We start from the raw sequence: 21757 nt of genomic DNA on the forward strand, positions 1-21757 counted from the left end.
ATTTATTTATTTGAGAGCGACAGACACAGATAGAAGGAGAGAGAGAGAATGGGTGCGCCAGGGCTTCCAGCCTCTGCAAATGAACTCCAGACGCGTGCGCCCCCTTGTGCATCTGGCTAACGTGGGACCTGGGGAACCGAGCCTTGAACCAGGGTCCTTAGGCTTCACAGGCAAGCGCTTAACCGCTAAGCCATCTCTCCAGCCCCCTCCTTCTCTTTCTTTCCCCCTCTTCTCTCTGTCTCAAATAAATAAAACATATTTTTTTAAAAGGGCATATTATTTGCATGCAGAGAGAGACTGAAAGAGGGGAGAGAATAGGCCTGCCCGGGCCTCTAGCTGTTGCACACAAACTCCAGATCATGTACCACTTTGTGCATCTGGCTTTTTGTGGATACTGGGGAATTGAACTGGGTCATTAGGCTTTGCAGGCAAGCACCTTAACTGCTGAGCCATCTCTCCAGCTCTTTTATTTTAATTTATTTAATTAAAATGAAGTTCCAGTATGCCTGAAATTTGGTAGAAAAGCTTGGTGAAATACTCTTGTTAATTAAGTGAAGGAAGTATATTTAACAATGTTGTTACTATCTGATTTCATGTTGCTTAAATTATTTGTAGACAAAGAATGATTGTTATAGGTAGTATTAGCATTGTTTGTATCTGATGGTTGAGATCACTAGTGATTTTTAATATTTTTTCCTATAGAAAAGTTATCACCAAACTTATCTATAGGACATATACTTTCTTGATTAATACAATATTTGAACGAATTTGGCATTGTGTGCATATTTTCTATCAAGTTTAATTGGCTCTAATGTCTACATTACTGTATTAATGGGGAGAACACAGAGGCACCTGGCCCATGCTAAATAGTAGTGGGACCTTTGACTCTGCACTCCTACAGTCCTTGTGACCATTCTTAAGTGCAGGTTGTACTGCTTGGTGTCCTTCAGTTGGATGCAGTAGTTGATAGTCGTTGATACATGGGCACTGTGCTTTCGCTCAGGAATTGGGAGCTGGCACTCTGTTCACAGGCAAGCCCAGGTTGCAGTCTTGACTTTTGCATGTAATCCTATGCAACCTTTTGCTCATTTCTTTAGTTTGCACATGTAACATACCAGTCTTTTCCCACAAGTCAGTGCGTGTGTTGAATAACATCATGCCCAAAGTACACACCTCATGAATGACAGTAACCAGCTAGCTCCCCAGGTCGGCCACCTGCAGCCACACTTCAGAAGTTTACAGTGAAAATCCGAGTGTTGTTTCTTAATAACATAGGTTTCCTACAAACTGTATGGGAGTTTTTTTTTTTTTCTTAAAAAAAATTATTTATTTGCAAGCAGAGAGAGCTAGAGAGAAGACAGAGAGAGAATGGGCGCACCAGGGCCTCTAGCCACTGCAAACGAACTCCAGACGCATGTGTCCCTTGTGCATCTGGGTTACGTGGGTCCTGGAGAATCGAACCTGGGCCCTTTGGCTTCTGAAGCAAATGCCTTGCCATCTCTCCAGCCCATTTAAGCAATTCTTTTTTTTTTTTTTTTTTTTTTTTTGGTTTTTCGAGGTAGGGTCTCACTCTGGCTCAGGCTGACCTGGAATTCACTATGTCGTTTCAGGGTGGCCTCGAACTCTTTTTTTTTTTTTTTTTAATTTTTATTAACATTTTTCATGATTATAAAATATATCCCATGGTAATTCCCTCCCTCCCCACCCCCACACTTTCCCGTTTGAAATTCCATTCTCCATCATATTACCTCCCCATTACAATCATTGTAATTACATATATACAATATCAACCTATTAAGTATCCTCTTCCCTTCCTTTCTCCACCCTTTATGTCTCCTTTTCAACTTACTGGCCTCTGCTACTAAGTATTTTCATTCTCACGCAGAAGCCCAGTCATCTGTAGCTAGGATCCACATATGAGAGAGAACATGTGGCGCTTGGCTTTCTGGGCCTGGGTTACCTGACTTAGTATAATACTTTCCAGGTCCATCCATTTTTCTGCAAATTTCATAACTTCATTTTTCCTTACCGCTGAGTTGTATGGGAGTTTTAAGAGGCTAGTTTCAAGAAATATTTTTATTTAACTGAGATACATTCTGCCTTGCCCTCTTGTGTCTCCCTTCAGTTTGTGGGCCGGGGATCGACATCCGCAATGACTATCAGCAGCTGAAGCGCCTGGAGAACTGCACAGTGATTGAGGGATTCCTCCATATCCTGCTCATCTCCAAGGCTGAGGACTACCGCAGCTACCGCTTCCCCAAGCTCACAGTCATCACCGAGTACTTGCTTCTGTTCCGTGTGGCTGGTCTCGAGAGCCTTGGGGACCTCTTTCCAAACCTTACCGTCATCCGCGGCTGGAAACTCTTCTATAACTACGCCCTGGTCATCTTCGAGATGACCAACCTCAAGGATATTGGGCTTTACAATCTGAGGAACATAACTCGGGGGGCCATCAGGATTGAGAAGAATGCTGACCTCTGTTACCTCTCCACGGTGGACTGGTCCCTGATCCTGGATGCCGTGTCTAATAACTACATTGTGGGGAACAAGTCCCCAAAGGAATGTGGGGACCTGTGTCCAGGGACCATGGAGGAGAAGCCAGTGTGCGAGAAGACCACCATCAACAATGAGTACAACTATCGCTGTTGGACCACAAATCACTGCCAGAAAAGTAAGAACACAGTAGACCCTACTTTCTGTCTGTTGCTCTCTCTTTCTGTTCCTCTTCCTCCCCTTCCTCTTTTGCAGGCAGGGTGACGTCCTGTCACATTTTGGATATGATAATCTTGCCTTGTGGAAATGTTTCCTAATGGAGATGTTGGAAGCTCTTTGAATGTAGGACCATGGCCTTGTTGGAGGCCATTGTGACTGCTCCAAGTCTGGTCTAATTGAATCCATCACATTTCCGGAATAGAAGCTTGTTGGACTTCAGTTTTCCTAATGAGAAAGGTGACATAGTGTTCTTAAAGTCCCCTAGTTCCTAGCATACACAAGCCTCTTACATGTCAACTCCTTCAAGCCTTTGTATGAAAAAAAATTATTTTAAAATCATATGGCAGATCTCCTTTGTATGAATGAACTTAAAATCTAGTTGAATAAAAGAAATGTAAAGCATTCTCATTCATAGTCTGTGAAAGTGGTCCTTGGTTCCTTGGGTGTCCTGATTTAAGCAGTTTGTGACATAGGAGACCTCCACACCAGTTTCCAGGAGTCCATGGTTCAGGCTTACACTTGCAGACAACTATGGAAGAGTACATTTTTGAGCCTTTGGGCTTCCATTTCCTTTTTTGCATATTTGTGGAGGAACAGTTGTGAAAATCTTATGCAGTCACTTAGTGAAGGATATTTGGAAAGCATTCAGTGGTCCTGGGGAGGTCACATAGTGATACTTTGCAGCTTCTTGTTTGCCATCTGCAATATGCTTATTTTCCATTGAGCATAACTGAATCCTTGCACTAACATGATTGATGGTTTTCTTGTTGTTTTTAAACTAAAATGAGCCTGTGGCTCGGGCATGTGCCCTATTGCATTCAACAGTGTTTAGACATAGTGGCCAGCAAGGTTCCTCTCATTGGTTTCCCCTCAGTGTGTTAACTATAAATATCTGTCATTCAATGGTTGACCCAATTCATGCCCCAAGGAGCCCATATAACAGCTAGTTCTGAAGGGCAAAGAAATCCCAAATCAGTAGGTTTGTCTAAACTGTGAAGTGTGTGTAATAAAACAAATGTAAGGCCAGACCTCACAGGTCTTCCAGTTTACCTTCAGCCAGGGTTGAACATTTGATCAGTGTTTGTGCTTGTGCCAGTAGTAGGGGCTGGGGTCCCATTGGCCAGTACCTTGAAAAGCTGATTTGGAGGAAGGTTCTTTTGTGATTGTTTAAAACTATGCTTTGTCTTTGTCTTAACTGATGATTTGGGAAAACATCATTCTTTGTTGTTGTTTGGGAGACAGGATCTCACTCTGTATGTGGACCAGGTTGATCTGGAGCTCATTATATAGCCCACATTGGTCTTAAACTCATGACAATCCCTCAACCTTCTAGGTGCTGGGATTACAGGTATCAGCCACTTAGCCTGGCTTAACTGAAATATTTTTAAATAGCCTTGACATTAAAAAATATATCTTAAAAAATGCCATCCAGGGACCCAGTGTGAAGTAGTAGAGAGATGCTGGATGAAGAAATGAGAGTGCTAGGTGACTGGACAAGCCAGCTCCTCTTAGCTAGTTACGTGTGTTCCCAGAGCAGTCACATTATTCTTTCATGATAACCAAACTGCATTCAAGTACTTTGGAAGCTTAGAAGCTCTGTACAGAAGGGAAGTGTTGCTTCAAACATTAGGTGGCACCTGCTTAGGGGTGCTGTAGATACTTTGATCTCACTGTAGCTTTTGGGCATTTTCTGCTGAAAAATCCTAGGGCAGGAATGAGGCCTGAATTCTGGGTTCTGGGTTCAAGACTAAGAGGTGAACAAGTAATTTCAGTTGCCTAGGCTTTAGTATATTATCTGTAAAAAAAAAGGATGGATCCTGCTTTTTCAAAGGATCATTGGAAGATGGACAAGGAAAAACACCAAGAAATTGGCCCCTGATGTCAGTGGGTCTGTTGGCTGGAACTGACCTCCCAAAGGCCACACCCTGCAGCCTTATCCTCAGCCAGCTGTCCTAGTTCTGCCAGTGTGTTTTGTGATTTCATAATGGAGCACTTACTTAACATTGATGAGTATATTCAGGGAAATGTCTTTCCTTTACCTTGTCCTGCACACTCAGGCATGGGCATGATTCATGGAAGTTTTCTAACCTAGTTAGAATTCTTGCCCTTTACATCAGTTCCTCTTAAATCTGCACTGTCTCATTTGGTAGCCATGTACCTTTAACCGAGCCCTTGAATTGAGGCCTGCCTCAAGTGAGACCTGCATTTGAGAAACATAGTCTAGACAAAACCTTGTAAAAGGTCTCACGGATAAGTTTTATATTGATTATATGTTATTGGCTATATTAGAATGAGTAATGTGGGTTATTAGTCAACTCACCTGCTTCTTTTTACTTTTGACGTGGCTACTAGAACATTCACATCACAGAGAGCTGGCATTCTGTTTCCGCTGAAGAGAGCTGTATTTGTGGCTTCCTTAGAGGCTGAGTTATTTCCCTCATCATTCTGACCAGTTGGTCTCCACACTGTATCTTGTCCCTCCCCAGCCACGGGTCTTTTAAATTTTCAGAGAACCAAGGGAGAGGCACTGGGTCCTCCCAGAATGCCCACCTTGGGTTCCCCATAAAATAGTTAAATGACGTTTGGAGAGAGTCTACATATACAGATCTCATTTAGTTATTCTGAGGCTGGTTGGCTATAGAAGAGGGGAACATCTGGTGGGGAAGTGCTGATGTAGTGGAGAGACAATGTGATTGTGCAGTCCTGAGGTACTGCTTTTACTTGATACCCTCTAAATGCCTCTTAGATCATGACTGCTGGCTGGTGGCATGGAGGTGGCCCTCGAGGAAGGGTTGTCTGTGCACTCTTGTGTTTCCCTGGTTGCTTATGATTTTATATTGGTCTGCATTGTTCCTAAAATGTGAGGGGTCCCTGAAGGAATGGTGTCTTATGTGTTTGATGGCCAGTCCCACTTCCCTTGTCTCCACACGGCTGCTCCTCATTCTCTCCCTGTCTCAGAGGTTGCTGCTTTCCTTCCCCTGCCACCATGCACTCTTAGGCCCTTTGGGGTTCTCATAACAAAGTATCCTAACTTGGGTGGCTTCTACGTAGTCGTTCTGGTTCTCATAGTTCTGGAGGTTGGTACTCAGGAAAAGGTGCTAGCACATCCTATGTCTGAGCAAGGCCTACTTTTTAGTTCACATTACCTTTTGCTGTGGAAGGGGCAAGGCAGCTGTCTGGTCATGAGGGCTCCATCCTCCTAGTCTAGTCACATCTTTCAGGCCCCATCCCCTAACAGCCTTTGGTCAAATGCCAGGTTCCATCTTAGGTGTTTTGAGAGGATATAATCAGTCAGACTATGGCATGGCCAGAGTTTCAATCTCCCCACCCCCACTCCTGTTGTGTCCACCATTCTGTCAGAGTTCTTTGTCTCATGTCATTTCCAAATACCATGTTAAACCCACACTTCTTTTTGAATTTGGAACACTTCCATTCATATGACGATCACCCCGAGCAGTTGAAATCTGATGGCTTTTTCTCACTGTCCCTTACTTGTGGCTGGTTATTTTTTCCTGTTTTCCTTGTGATGGGAGAGGGGACAAGGGTGGCTCTTGGATGTTTTCTTTTTTAATTAATTATTTATTTATTTGAGAGCTACAGACACAGAGAGAAAGACAGAGGGAGAGAGAGAGAATGGGCATGCCAGGGCTTCCAGCCTCTGCAAACGAACTCCAGACGCGTGCGCCCCCTTGTGCATCTGGCTAATGTGGGACCTGGGGAACCGAGCCTTGAACCGGGGTCCTTAGGCTTCACAGGCAAGCGCTTAACCGCTAAGCCATCTCTCCAGCCCGGATGTTTTCTTTTCTACTTGGACACACAAGCCCTTATCATCCCAAACGTCACTTTGCTCTGCCTTCTTCCACCCCACTCATTGCTTACACAGTGACATAGCCCTTCTCTGGCCTTCCACTCTGTTTCCTGCTGCTCCACTTGGTGAACCTACCAGCAAACCCTCCAGATGAATAGGAACTCCTTTCATAGGCCCACATAGAATAAGCACATCCACACCATAAAGCTCCTTGGTGGTCCACCACCTGCCCATCCCACCTATTTCAGCAAGGTTCTTTTTTTAAAAAAATATTTTTTAAAATTTATTTATTTGAGAGAGAGAGAAGAGAGAAAGAGAGAATGGATGCACCAGGGCCTCTAGCCACTGTAAACAAACTCCAGATGCATGCAGCCCCTTGTGTATCTGGCTTACCTGGGTCCTGGGGAATGGAATCAAGGTCCTTCGGCTTTGCAGGCAACCACTAAGCCATTTCCCCAGCCCAGCAAGATTCTTTTTAACATTTTTTTTTTCTTTAAAAAATACATGTGTGTGTGCGTGTGTGCATGTGCACTTGTGCATACATCAGGGTTTTACCACTGCAAACAAATTCCTGTCCAGGTTTATGTGGGTGGATTTCAAGCAAGCACATTTAATTGCTGAGCCGTCCCTCAAGCCTGCCATGTTCTTGACCCTCTTTCCCTCTCATGCTCAGTTTTCTGAATTGGTTTATTCTCCCCATGCCACTCCACCAAGACCTAGCTGTGCTCCAGCCTTGCCTGTTCTACTAGAGCACCTTAGGGCTTTGTAACCTCTGGTGGGCCTATCTCCCATACTTGAGGAGTACTTGTCACAGTACCCTGTGAATTCTGGTTGTATTCCTCCAATGCTTGACTGTTACTCCAGGAGCAAGTATGGCACCACTTTGTGATGGATTTACTTTTAGGAAGATCCATATTTCCTTTTAAACAGAGAGCAGTGTGCAATCCTCAGCGAACCCAAAGATGCTAGGATTATGTGCATTTCTGATATGTCGTGTGTCCTTGCCACTGAGAAGCACTGCCATCCAAATTCTCTCTAACTTTTAATTGGCAGGGATCTACCACAGACGGGAGTTCTTGCCTCTCCTGTCACTGTCAGAAAGATCCAAGGCCAGAGCTACAGCAATGTGACAATCATCTGAAAGGATGAAGCCTGGCCTGTGAAGCTGTTCTCCACTTCATACAGCAATTTTGCTCAAGATGAACCAGACATGGGAGGGACAAAGATGTCTGGGTTTTCTCACTTCCAATGAATTTACTTAATGATATCTGGACATGGGACTGTCTGGTATTTGATTTCAAGTATAGTCACTCCTCCAAAAACAGAAGAACAAAAGAAAGTTAAAAATATAAACAAAAGTTGGGCTGGAGAAATGGCTTAGTGGTTAAGGTGTTTGCCTGCAAAGCTAAAGAACCTTGGTTCAACTCCCCAGGACCCACATAAGCCAGATGCACAAGGGGGCACATGCTTCTGGAGTTCATTTTCAGTGGCTGAAGGCCTTGGTGCACCCATTCTCCCTCCCTCCCTCTCTCTCTCTCTCTCTCTCTCTCTCTCTCTCTCTCTCTCTCTCTCTCTGTCACCCCCTGTGTGCCTCTTTCTCTCACTCTCAAATTAATTAATTAATAAAAATGTTTAAAAAAATAAGCAAAAGCTAAAACCTGAGACTTCACTGCTACACTTGGCCTCCTGGTACTTTTTAGTCCACCAGGATGAACAGCTTGTGATCTGCTCAGAGTGCCTGGATTGTGCATGTGAAAGTTGAGTCCTTGCTAGGAAACCCACAAAGGTGCGAATTTGGCTGCACTGGAACGTGGCTATGCTGGTGGGCCAGCCTTATTTTGATTAAAAGGACATTAACTGGAGCCACAGCCCTGCAGCATTTTGCATTTCCTACTGTCTTCAAAATGAGAAACCAGGCAAGTAGCAGATTAGAGTCTTCCAGTGAGAAGATAGTACATGACTCCTTTTACTAACAGAGAGAAACATTTTGTTGCCATCTCACGGATGGGATCAGGGACTCAGAATGAAGGCAGGTGGTATAAAAGGGCAATTCTGTCTCTTTTTCCTGCAGCTTGTTTGAGTTCTTACATATCAAACACTCCTCAACAAGGCAGCATAGGCCTGTGGAGTAGAATTGCTTCCCTTCCCTCGTTTTCTTACAGGCTGGTATGTCTCTCCCACCAAGTCCACATGGAGGGCTTGTTTAAGCATTTGTAAATCAGCTTCTGATTGGAGCCTAGAGAATATAGTTTCTCTGTTGTAGAGCCTGATCATGTGATATATGTGGTTTCATCTTAACTTTGAAACTTTAAAATGTTTATTTATTTGAGAAAGAGAGAAGAGCCAGATAGAAAATGGGCATGCCAGTGCCTCTACTTACTGCAAACAAATTCCAGATGCATGTGCCACCTTGTGCATCTGGCTTACGTACGTGCTGGGGAATTGAACCTGGGTCCTTAGGCTTTGCAGGCAAGTGCCTTAGCAGCAAAGCCATCTCTCCAGCCCTTAACTTTGAAACTTTAAACTACCTGGGAAGACCTGGAGTATGTCTGGAATACTGTGTGTTTTGCCACCAGGCTTTTAGGGAAGTTTGGTCCCTAAGACTTCCATCATAAATTGTGATATGGACCTGCATTTCCAAGGGGGTCTTGAGAGACAGAGATAGAGAGAGAGAGAGATAGAGAGAGAGACAGACAGACAGAGATAAAGACAGAGACACAGGCAGGCTGGACTGTAGATAGTAGTGGAAAGGCAGCCCAGAGATGAGCAAGTGGGCACTGGCTTCAGTTTGTGTTAGGAACTCATCTCCATTCCCCTGGAATGCTTCTGCTCTGGTCAGCTGCCTCAAGTGTAGGGGTGATCTTTATTTAGAAAGGGTTCACATGCCCTGGGGCCTCATTGCTGTGCCTTTTATAGTCAGGCATAGAGATCGAATTCTATTCTTCTGACCATGACCCTGGTACTGAAATGGTGAAGCAGTTGGCACCCATGTTTTCTTGGGACACCTCTTAGGAGACTCCATCTCTTGGAGCACATGCCTAGTTCCTGAGAGGCTTTCCTTTTGGCTAATTGTCAACTAATTTAGGTGTCATCCTCCTGGGTCCATTTTAGAAGTTAGTTTTTAACTAGGGATCTCATCTCCGAGACTAAAAAGCTTTCAGATTCTCTCATAGTAATTTTTATAATTTGGAAAACACCAGGAGTCCCTTTATATTTCTCATCCAAGACTACATGGAAGATGATCCTGGTTTGGTCTTGATATCCTCCAAAGCCTCTTTCTTATGTTGCATTAGTATTTCTACCTTACTCATTTGTATGCCAGCGTGACATTCTCAACTAGAGTGGTGATGATATGGAGCATGTGAGCTCGTGGCTAATTTTGTCTTAGATTGCATTGCTCAACTCCAGTGTATATAGGTGCTTGAAAGGTTAAGTTTGGCTTTTGGCAGTACTGTAAGCCATCATTTGGGAACATGCCTCTTTTCCAGTGTATGGTGTAAACCAGGGACTCAGGATGTAAAAGGTGGTAGAAGCACATGGGGGCGTATGCATCTGGAGTTCGTTTGTAGTGGCTGGAGGCCCTGACATGCTCATTCTCCCTCTCCCTCTCCCTCTCCCTCTCCCTCTCCCTCTCCCTCTCCCTCTCCCTCTCCCTCTCCCTCTCCCTCTCCCTCTCCCTCTCCCTCTCCCTCTCCGTGTGTGTGTGTGTGTGTGTGTGTGTGTGTGTGTCTGTCTGTCTCTCTCTGCCTCTTTCTCTCTCTGTTACTCTCAAATAAATAATTTAAAATGAACCAAAAAAATTTAAAAAATTCAATTTTCATTAGTAGGGGCCATATAGTGTAGCAATGGTTCTTGCTGATTTAATCTGAATTGTTCAAATTCTCATGTCTATATCCAGATAACTCATATTTTTAAAGATTAGTCAATGATGTATATGCATCTGTATTTGGATGCCAGTAGGGACTCTATAGTTGCATATATACTCCTTTCTTTGGTCATCAAATTCAATATATTTATTTTATTTGCAACTTTGTATTTGGGAGAATTGAAATATCAACAGATGCTTGTTGGACACTGACATTAAACATTATCTTAAAACATTTTATTTTCTTTTTTGAAAACATTAAGGTAGTTAGAGAGTGGGCACAGTTTTTAATAAAGATAACAAAGAGGTACATTTTTCTTTGTGACAACTGCAACTCTCCCACAGTGATGGTGGCCAGTCACCTGCTGCAGCCTGTGCATGTTAATTCTCTTCCTTGAGTAATACTAGCTGTGTGTGCACATTTGTGTGTGTTTGTGCATATGTGTTTGTGTGTGCATGTGTATGCATTTCTACCACTCTTTCTCCCACCCAGCCTTCTGTTTTGTTTTGTCTCATTTTCCTCCTCTCATTCCCATTGCAGGAGACAAACACTGGCTCTCTGTGTCCTCCCTTAGATCTTCCTTCCGTTCCAGGGGATCAGGTGGGTGGGAAAATGTTGTGCAGGAATGCCAGGCCCTCTTCCGGAAGCTAGGCTTCTGTTTCATCTCATTATTGAACAGACTTTTGTTTCTTTGCCTTGGTCACAAACAAGCACTTGGTCTTCCCTTCTTCCTGTCTTTTTTTTTTTTTTTGACATGGAATCCACGTGGGATGGCATCAGACACAGTGTTTTGCTTGATTCTCACAGTCTTAAAGAAACTGTGCAGATTGACCACAGATAAGAGGATCTCGGATTTGTTTTTGCAAGTCTTGGTGAAGGGATTAGGTAAAGTAGGTAGTCCCTCTCAGGCATTCCATGGCCTTCATGAGATGACTCTAATCACATGGAACCTTCAACCATAAACATTATCTTTCCTCCTGTGCATGCATAATTATGGTTAAGTTCAGCTTATAAATTAGGCACAGGTAGAGATCACCAACAATGACTGATAATAAAGTTGAACAATTGCAACTGCATATTGAAATAAAATTCCAGATTCACAACTCTTGTGCTTTAAGGCATTACTAAATAATAAAAAAAGTGTTACTTGAACAAACCTAAGATCTGTGATGCAGTGTCAATTGATCTAGTAACCAAAATGGCTTATACCTGACCAACAGGAGGGTAGTGTACATAGTGTGGATACACTGGACAAAGGGATCGTTTATATCCCATACAGGACAGAGCTTTAAGATTTCAGCACATTACTTGGAACAATATACAATTTAACTCACAAGAATTGTTTATTTCTAGAGTTTTTCATTTAATAGTTTTGGAATGCAGTGGACTGTGGGTAACTGAAGCCATAGAAAGTCAAACTACAGATAAAGGAACTACTGAGGCCCAAACCATCAGGCCCATGCCTGTGGAGCTTGGGTGCCTTGTATGCAGAAGTTGTGGCAGACAATGATACCCTTGCTGGCTGGCCTAGGTGCTGAGCTGCTTGCGCCCATGTGGCTGTGGGGAAAGAGGGCCTTGCTGTAAGGCAGCATATCTCCTTTTGGTAGCATATCTGTGGATGTCAGGCTGCTCTTCTGGATTTCCTGGTAGTGCTTGGTGGTTTTGGCAGATGCAGAGACCAGGGAGTTGAGTTGATTGGGGAGTTTAGTAGTATAAAGGGGGAGAAAACAAAAGATCAGTAAGCAAAGTGTCTCTAATGGGTTACATGTGTCTCTAATACAAAAAAGGAAATGAAGGATTGGAGAGATTGCTCAAGGGTTATGGTGCTTGCCTGCAAAGCCTAATGGCCCAGGTTTGATTCCCCAGCGCCCACGTAAAGCTGGATACACAAAGTGGCATGTGAGTCTGGAGTTTGTTTGCAATGGCTAGAGGCCCTGGCATGCCCTCCCTGCCTCTTGCCTTTCAGATAAATAAAATATTTCAAAAAAGGAAAGAAGATTGGTACTATAAGCATCCTTCCTATGCAGCTCTGGTGTTTTGAGTTAGCTGCTCCACACCCAAAATGTATTAATTATAGTATGGACACAAGTGGAAGCAGTTGGATTTCTGTGTCCAGAAAAGACTAGCTTTACTCTTGAGGCGTAATTTGGTAAATGTTCCTTCCATCTAATTTTCTGAATAGTATTTTTTACTTTGCTAGGTAAATGATATTGTTAGGTTCTTGGACTGTTCCAAAGATAGGATGTAGAGATATAGTTTTGTTCTTTTACTCAATGAATTGGAAATGGTTACATTAGTCTGTAATATGTCAATATTCTTTTCAGAAGCTTTGGAGTAACCATGTCACACAAGCTTTATGGAAGGTTAGAGGCAAAGTGGTAGAAAATGTACTGAAGACTTCTTTGCCCTTACAGGGAGAGAGAAGCCTATGGCAGAAGGGTATAGCTAGTATACCTGTTTATAATTTCTCATACTGTGCAGGTGGTATGAACTGGTGGTCTGAACCATTTCAGATCATTGGATTTCTGCCTTCTTCTTCCAACATCTACCTCTTACCTGGCTGTTTGTTTGTAAATTCAGTGTGTGTGTGTTGTGGCGGGGGGGAGGGGGGGAGTGATGGTGGTGGTGTCCAGGCTTTATAAGTGTTTATGAATGGAATTCTGAGATTTATCATTTTCTCTGAAGAATGTTTCTGGAGCTAAAGAAACACTTCTTGTTTTCTTAGGAAAAAAAAAAATCCTTCTCAACAAACTCATTGGATGCCAGAGGTGGGCAATTAGGAGGTCTGGACCTCTGGGTTGAACAGTTGGCATTGATAGACAAGGAGTGAGAAGCCAAATTCCCCAGTAACATTGTCTGAGGGGTTTTGCAGGGCTAATCTGATTTTGGGTTTGTTGATGGCCATACAATGATGATGGGTTTTAGTACCTGCTGCCCATTATACCCATGCAGGATTTGTTAGCACTTGGGTTTCTGCCATAGCTTCTAACCTCATCTCAAGTAGGGCAGAGTAGGGAGACTTGAGACCCTCAACTTGATTTAGTCCCACTGGAATATTTCTTTTACTTTAGATAACTTGATTTTGCTGGTTGCTATTGTTATCCTATTCTTGAAGAGTCTTGGGTTGTGTATAAAGGGCTCATTATAGAGAAATTGTAATCGGGATGGTGTTCAGACCCTACTTCAGCTTGTAAGTGAAAGGCGAGTGGTCTGTGAGTGGTTTATTGTAGGCCAGTTCACATTCTGTCAACAGGCTTGCTATACACAGTGTATTTGTAAAAGTGCAAAACATTTCATATGCCAGCTCTTCAGCCTTTCCTCATTTCAGTTGATACACTCAAATAAATACAAACCTCTCCTTCCTCGTTGTCTTCCCATTATGAAGCCAAACTGCAGAGGCAAGTGGCAGATGGCTAGAAGGGGAAACTGCAGCCCAGCCTCATGGTCCGGTGAATTTTACATGAAAACTGTATGCATAAAAAAATGATTGCAGAAGCAGATCCAGACCCTGTTGACCACAGCTTAGGTGAGTGGCATCCACTTACCCTCTCTCCTCCTCCTTTTTCTTATTCTTGAACAAAGTAAGCCCTAAATGTCCTTCTAGCTCTGAAATTCAGTGTTGAAGGGAAGGTTGCTAAGAACCTAGGATAGATTTGCTGACCCTGGTTTTTGCTAAACACTGTTAAGATTTAAGACAGACGTTATAGGCAACCTCTTTGGATTGGACCCTACTTTTATAAGCCAGCTCCAAGATTGGTTCTGGAAGAGGACTGTGAACTCCCAAGAGGTGGTTGTAGTGCCTGACTTTTTGAGTGCTTCCTGAGAAGTAGATGTAGTTTAGAAAGCAGCTCATTGAGTAGAGAGAAGGAGTGGGGAGGGCTGGAGAGGAGCAGTTATGAGTAGGAAATTCAGGTAGGATTTATGTTAAGTCTTGTATTTTTGAAGTGACTTTTTCTGGTGTGGTCTTTGCTGTTACTAAAGTGAATTATTCGTAAGTACTCTTGAGAAACATCAGTGACATGTGATTATACGGCATGAATTTAAATTCATCTAAGTCATTCTTTTCTATTAAAGTCAGCTTTCCCTTGCCCAGAATCTATCAACTTGATAACCTGGGAAGAGTTTTCTCCTCTGTGGTTGATGATTGACATTTTCCATGGTACTGCTGAGAGGCTACAGACTCTTAGCCCCGTTGAAGTGAGTGATCATATGATCAAAATGTTGGGTGCATTTTGCTGTGTACTTGGTCATTAGGCATATAGGTTTGGTGACATATATAGCAAGACTTAGCTATAGAAACCATTACTACTGAGGTCATGCTCTGCAGGGTCTCACTTTCTCATTGCCCACCCACTTTTTCAGGCAGCCTCCCAGATCTCCCTTAAGGAGGGTTTTCTCCTCCAGGGGCACCCTTGTATGATTTTTTCATTGATGATCAATTCTCTGTCCTCTGCCAGTATTTTAAGAAGACCGTGTTCACCCCTTACTCATCTCTCTCCTCATACAATAAGTGAGCCAATTGGGTAGTTAGGACTGATGCCCTGTGAATGATTTTTATTTCTCCACCTCACAGCTAGGGCAGGCCTGTGGAAGAGGTATTGTATAAAAACCCACCCTGCCTCCAGTGTGGGCTTGACCATAGATAGTGTCTGGATTGTTAACGTTTTTAGTGAAGACTAGTGAAGGCAGGGGCTTGATAGAAGAGGGAGAAGATGAGAGAAGGAGGGCTAGAGTTACAGTGAGGAATGTAGAACTTAAGACATCCCTCTCAAAACAGTGAGAGCTTGAGTGTGAGCTCTGTCTAAATTCTGTACCCTGGGCAGTAATCTTGTCTTACTCTCCTGCTGGTTCTGGTAGGTTTGTAAAGTTTAAAAGTGGATTCATAAAATATCTCTAAATAACCAAAGTGGTCCATGGTTCTAGCTGGGATGAATGAGTCAATTAAATAACAAAATAGACTATAAAAGTGAATGTGGGGCTGGGGAGATAGCTCAGCAGCTGAAGGTGCTTGCTTGTAAAGCCTTTTGGCCCAGTTTCAATTCCCCAGCACCCACAAAAAGCTGGATACAAAAAGTGTGACATGCCTGTGGGGTTTGTTTGCCAGTAGCAGGAAACCCTGGCTGGTGTGCCATACACACATGCACTTGATTGAATAAACAGATGGATAGATAGACAATGTGTGTATGAGAGGGAATGTTACTTAGCCTTGTGCTCATTCCTGCTATTCCTGTTACTATCAACTATTGTGAGTAATGAAGCAGGAAAGAGTGGTAAATCAGAAGTAATGTCTAAGTTGGGCCTTGGTTGTGTCTTTACAGGTATTTGTAGTTGTTAATTGGCTGAAGTTTGCATGCTTTTTTTCTGTGGCCAGCCAGTTGAGGTGCCCTCGTTTAATGCAAGTTACATCCTGGGCAGTATGACGTGACATAAGCTTCTGATTGAATGTTAAAATGTTGAAAGAAAAAGAGGGTGACAACTTCTATTATGTGATGAAGCTAAAAAAATTGTAGTAGCAGCAACAAGTAAGCACTCAGCAGAGGGCAGGCTTGGTATTTCGAACTTTGGACCAGATGTGTGTCTCTGGTGGAATTAAGGATTTCTTTTCCTTAAGAAATTCACACGGGCTCAGTCCTGTTTACCCAGCATCCTATACATAGCCCTCAACCTGTGAATAAGTTGTACTCTAAATCTTTGCTAGGCTTTTGGAATGTGGAGTATCTTATTACATAAAGGTGGAGAGGTCTGGATGATGGTTTGGGTTCCTGCATGGACACTCCCAAGACTGGTTTAGCTTAGATATCATTTATATGTCACTCTCCCACAGCTATCATTTAAAAGGCTTCATCAGCTCTGTCCTGGAACATGGTGCTTTTTCTCTGTTAGATAAGGCAGGAGTGGTGGTAGGAAGCTGGTTGTTTCCCTTTAATAGTCCCTTACAAAGGTCCCCTGTGAGGTTGTGGCACTTTCCAGGTATTGAGGATTGGGGTGAGATGGCAAGCACAGAGGGGATGAGGGCAGGTAATTAGCCTCCTGAAGCTACCTGTTTGTCCAGGTGGGAGATTTGTAAGTGGAATCAGGGACATGTCCACCAGTTGCTTCTAGAAGATTTAAGTTCACTTCTGTGTGACTAACATCTGGTCATGAGGAAGAATGGAATTGTGGTCCACATCTGGTTTACACTGTTCTCCCCTCAGGGCCATGGAGCAAGTTGGATGATCTAAAGTTAGCAGAGTATCTGACAGCATTTGAATCTGAAATGTCAAGGTGTAGAGTGAAATGTTCTGTAACTTTTCTTATTGAGAATGATGTCTGAAGTTGTCTGTAAAAACAAAAGAATTCCGGACATCCTCCTTCTCCTGTCCTTGTCTTTTATGTTCTCCAGTCCAAAAAAAAAAAAAAAAAAAAAAAATCTCAGCATTATGATCACTGGCCCAGAGAAATATTAGATCTATGTTAACTATGCAGGCATGAATGGGCAAAGGAAGGATTTGTGGCTAAGGATCTGCTGAAACAAACAACTAGAGTGAATGGGCAGAGAGAGATATTAAATTGATTGTATCTTTCAGCTCCTAGTACTTAAGGCGAAGATAAAGTAGTGGGAAAAGGTTGTCATTTTGAGGTAATGAAAAGATGAGGGAGTTTTGAACCTAGCTGGGATTTTCTGCCTGTTGATGGAGTGACTTGGATTAGAGTGTATAAATAAGGAGAATCCACCAATTCCATTTAGTGTGGATCACAATTCTAACTGTTTTCTGAGCAACTTCTGTACTCATAGGGGAATCCCACATCCCTATACCTGGAATTTTTGGAAAACAGCTCATTAAACTATGGTCAAGAGTTTTTATTTAGTATCCTGGAAAGACTTGCAGTATTGACATTATGAAGCCATTTAGAATTTTTTAAATGTATGTTCTTAACATTGTTTCTTTATTAAGTGAGGTGTAGTAGACTAGGTCTCAGTGGATTTGAGTCTCTCCTCTCCATAGTTATGCCCAGAAGCTCACGGTTTCTCAGGCTTTTTATTATAGAGAACTGAGGAAATGGCTTAGCGGTTATGACATTGGTCTGCAAAGCCTTAGGACCCAAGTTCGAGTCCCCAGGACCCACATAAACCAGATGCATAAGGGGGCACATGTATCTGGAGTTCATATGTAGTGGCTAGAGGCCCTGGCTTGCCCATTCTCTCTTTTTCTCTATCTGTCTCTTTCTGTCTCATAAATAGTTTTCAAAAAGAACTTTTATTATAGTAGTAAGAACAAATTTAGTTAGCAGGAAAAGTTTAGGATATAGATAATTATATTGATGATTAGTATTGTGAGAGAATAAAAAGAATTGAGCAAATTTACTTTCTCTTTGGGATTTTATCTTTTAAGGCAATGGTGAGTAAACACTTGAACTAACAGACTGGAGCAAACTCTAGCAGATAAACTAGGAAAATTTTCTTTCTTGTGTGGCCTTCTCCAGTATGATTATCCCATTAGTGTTATTTGTGAACTTAAAGCCCAAGGGCTAATGAGATTGATTGATTGCATTGATAACATATCATGTATTGCTAAGGATGGAACCCAGGCCCTCATGTGTGCTAGACAAGTGCTCTGTCACTGAGCTACCCTTCTATCCCACATGACTGTTTTTAAAATTTATTTATTTTTATTTATTTGAGAGAAAAAGAGAATATGAATAGGTGCATCAGGGGCTATAGCCACAGCAAACAAACTCTAAAGGCATATGCCACCTTGTGCATCTGGCTTTATGTGGGTATTGGGGAATCAAACCCAGGTCATTAGGTTTTGCAGAAAAGTGCCTTAACTGCTCAACCATCTCTTCAGCTCCATGACTTATTATTTTTTTAAGGAGATAACTTTACTATATCTGCATGAAGGCAATTGAGTTGTACATAACAGAAATGAGTTCCATGGAGGGGAGGTTGCTGACTCTTGGGTGAGTAATTGAGGAGCTGTGCTGGTTCTACCTGGCTGCTTCCTGACATTTGACATTTTCAGAGCAGGTAAATTAGTGGATCTGGGCAACTGCTGTGGGTCTCAGAATGGGAAGGAAGCCTAAAAAGGTCGCTTTGCAGGTCCTTGATTTCATTGAGAAATTTCTCTTCCACTGGCCTCAGCAAGTGCTCTGATGTCTGTTCCTGAGGCCTGAGGTCACAGCTGTCATAGCGGGTCTTTCCCTGACCCAAACTCCATTTTCTGGCTGAGAGGAGACCCTCTGTGTTGTCTCACTTGTGCCTGCAGGTATGCCCAGGCGACAAAAGTCTTATAGTTCCTGCTTAGAGGTATCAGGGGTGGCTCCCTTGTGGACCAGCTCTGTCCTGGAGTAGAAAGCAAAAACATCTTGTGTACACAGAGAGAAGACAGCAGGAAGTGCATGCTGACCTTTTCTCCTGCTTACCACTCCCAGCAGGGGCCTTCAAATCCCCTGTGGCATCTATAGATTTGATTAAGGGTCTGCTGCCATTAACACCAGACAAAGCAGCTCCTGGAATAGTGAAGCCCCTTTAGAATTTCTGTGTGCTACAAGTCACTGTGAGCCAGAGGGGAGACCTGGCTTCTTGGACAGGGCCACATCAGGCCACCAAAGAGCAAGCCTAGTTAGAAGTGGTTCGCTCCAGCCACTGTCTTCTGCCCCCCTGCTTCAGCTGCTCCCTCTGTTCTGCTCTCTGGAGGGAGATGGGCTAGTATAGTCAGCCACACCAACAGGGCCAAGTAAAGGTATTCTGATGGAGGCAACAGTCTTTGATTCAGTGTTTTCTGAATATAAAAGAAGAAAAAGAAATTACTTTCCTAATCCTAGGCATTTAGCAAAGTTGACAGAAAGGCATCTGAAAGGCTAGTCAATAATTAGAGCTGTTGAGAATATTTTAGAAGATCTCCCTACATTTTGAGGTTTTGCAGATTAGAATTTCAGTTTCTCCTATAGCCACATATGTGAGCCCACTTAAACCTGTGGGTGTGGAGGGTCCTGTGGAAGTAGCTCCTCTGCCTCAACAGTCTGTAGGGGTGAATGACCTTCTAACACTCTGTCATAATAACTCTCCTAGAAGAACTGTGTGTAATGACTGGCTGGCATTTTCTGAGCAGTGACTAGGTGGTAGGCAGCTCCCCAGTGTTTACATTGATTCTTTATCAGCCGGATAAGTATACTGCCAATCCCTTTTATGTGAGCCAAGAAACTGAGGCAGAGTGCTAGCATAAGTTGTGCTAGGTACCTTGCAGGTAAATAGCCAGCCTTGCCTTCCTGTGATGATTCTCATACCATATCCAGCCTAGGGCCTTCCAGAGAGCCAGCCCCCACACTGTCTCCCAGGAATGACTTGGTGCCTGTCTTGCTCAGGAGAAGGCTGAGTACAGTGTTTGATGAGTTCGTGAAGGCACTTTGCTCATGTCTGGCATCTTTTCTATCTTGAGGGTGTTTCCTTAGTGATAGTAAACAGCAGAGTCCTGTTAGCATAGTGCTTACCCCTGCTCTTCACTGCTTTATTCCCAGTCTCTTCTTTTTTCTTTCCCTCCATTATTGTGTCTCCCCCTCCCTTCTACTTTCCCTCTGTCTCTCCTTTTCTTCTATCCCTTGTTTTTTGCTGTCCTCCCCTTTTCACTTGCTCAATGTTGACATTAAAAGGGTGATGGAACAGCACCTCCCCCCAGAAACTAACAGAGGCACTAATTACCCCACAGTGACCACCAAGGATCCTACTGAGGAGGGCCCTCAGGGAAATGGGGACAAGGGTTGAGAGGATATAAGACTATAACCTATGTAAAAATACACACACACACACACACACACGACTAAAAAATACATGACTGAAACACTATCAAACTACAGCCACTTAATTATCATAACTTGTTTATGAGTTTTAATTTTGTACTTTTGTCTGAGTCTTTAAGGTCCCCCTTAGGCAACATTCATTTCTACATCGATGAATTATTTTTATGTGGGAGACAAAACTTTGATGCTGATCAAGTACCTTTGATTGGCTAATTTTTAACTGTGGAGACTTCTTTGTTTGCAAACCATTCTTTAATCTTATGAAAATATCTTCAGTGGATGCTTCTGTGCTGATGAATGGCAGGTTGTGGTAAAGGAAGAAAGGGATGTGGTTTACAGTAAACTTTCATTCTTTTATTAAAAAAAATGCAATCATTGTACAGAGAATAAAACATATAACATCTAAGGAAAGGATTTATCACAATCAGATTTGGAGCAGCTATTTTTTAACCACAAATTAGGTTTCTGCAAAGTGATTGAGCCAATGTAGCCTTACATCATTTTCCCCCCAAAGCATGCTCCAGTGGTGCAGTGGGTTAGTGTGTGCTCTTTAAGCAGCATTATTTATCCCCCTTCTATTAACTGTGCTGAACTTGGAGTTGACAGCCTGGAGCCATCAGCATTTATTGGGTGTCTTTCTCAAGATATGCCTGTAACTTGACTTTCTTACTTCTTGGCAGAATTAGGGCCCATTGTGGACCCAGATGCCACTGTGGGTCCCTCATAGTACGTACAGAGGGTGTCACCTGAACACAGGTAGGCATTGCTCCTGGCCACAGTGACCTTGTGTCCTACACCCAGGGACAGAAAGAAAGAACATGGTCTTTTTCCTGGCTAGGGCCTGGGCTGCCAGGGCCCTTCTTGCAGCTTGCCCGTGCTGTGTCTGCTTGTCTTTTGGATGGGGTGGGTCCAGCACTGGCTGGGATTCCTTTGGGCTTAGTCACCAAGCTGCGGTAGCTGTAGGACAGGGAAACCGCCGGGTGCTCTGTCACCCCGAAAGAATGCAGGGCTGGTTGGGGCTGCTGGGCCCAGAAAGTTCTGTAGGCTCAGTGGCAGATCCAGCTTAGCTGACTCAAAAGTAAAGCTGTCTCTCTCTCCCATTCAAGAATAAAGGAACCCAGTCTGGAGAGATTGCTTAGTGGTTAAATAAAGCATTTGCCTGCAAAGGCAAAAGATCCTTGTTCGAATCTCCAGGACCCAAGTAAGCCAGATGCACAATGGGATGCATGCATCTGGAGTTTGTTTGTAGTAGGTAGAGGCCCTGGCGTACCCATTCTTCTCAAATAAATAAAATATATTAAAAAAAAGAATAAAGGAACCCAAGGTAGTTTCTTTGCTCAGGGATGGTGACTTTTTAAAATTTACTTTAAACAAAAATTGTAGCCAGGCATGGTGGCGCATGCCTTTAATCCCAGCACTTGGAGGCAGAGGTAGGAGCATCACCATGAGTTCTAGGCCACCCTGAGACAACATAGTGAATTCCAGGTCAGCCTGAGCTAGAGTGAGACCCTACCTTGGGATCCTCCCCCCTCCCCGCAAAAAATGTAGTTTTACTTTGTACCTTTCTGGTCCTATAAACATACTTCTATTCAAG

The 21757-nt window shown here is 43.1% G+C and overlaps 1 protein-coding gene across 1 annotated transcript in view; it reads left to right on the plus strand.

Moving 5' to 3' along the window:
- Igf1r (insulin like growth factor 1 receptor) overlaps positions 1-21757 on the plus strand; it is a 321945-nt gene that overhangs the window by 58810 nt on the left and 241378 nt on the right. Inside the window, exon 2 of the mRNA XM_004658155.2 lies at positions 2126-2671. Coding sequence (XP_004658212.1) covers positions 2126-2671 — 546 coding nt within the window. The remainder of the gene's footprint in view (positions 1-2125; positions 2672-21757) is intronic.

Source organism: Jaculus jaculus, chromosome 3, assembly GCF_020740685.1.
Source record: "Jaculus jaculus isolate mJacJac1 chromosome 3, mJacJac1.mat.Y.cur, whole genome shotgun sequence".
In the NCBI taxonomy this organism is placed as follows: Eukaryota; Metazoa; Chordata; class Mammalia; order Rodentia; family Dipodidae; genus Jaculus; species Jaculus jaculus.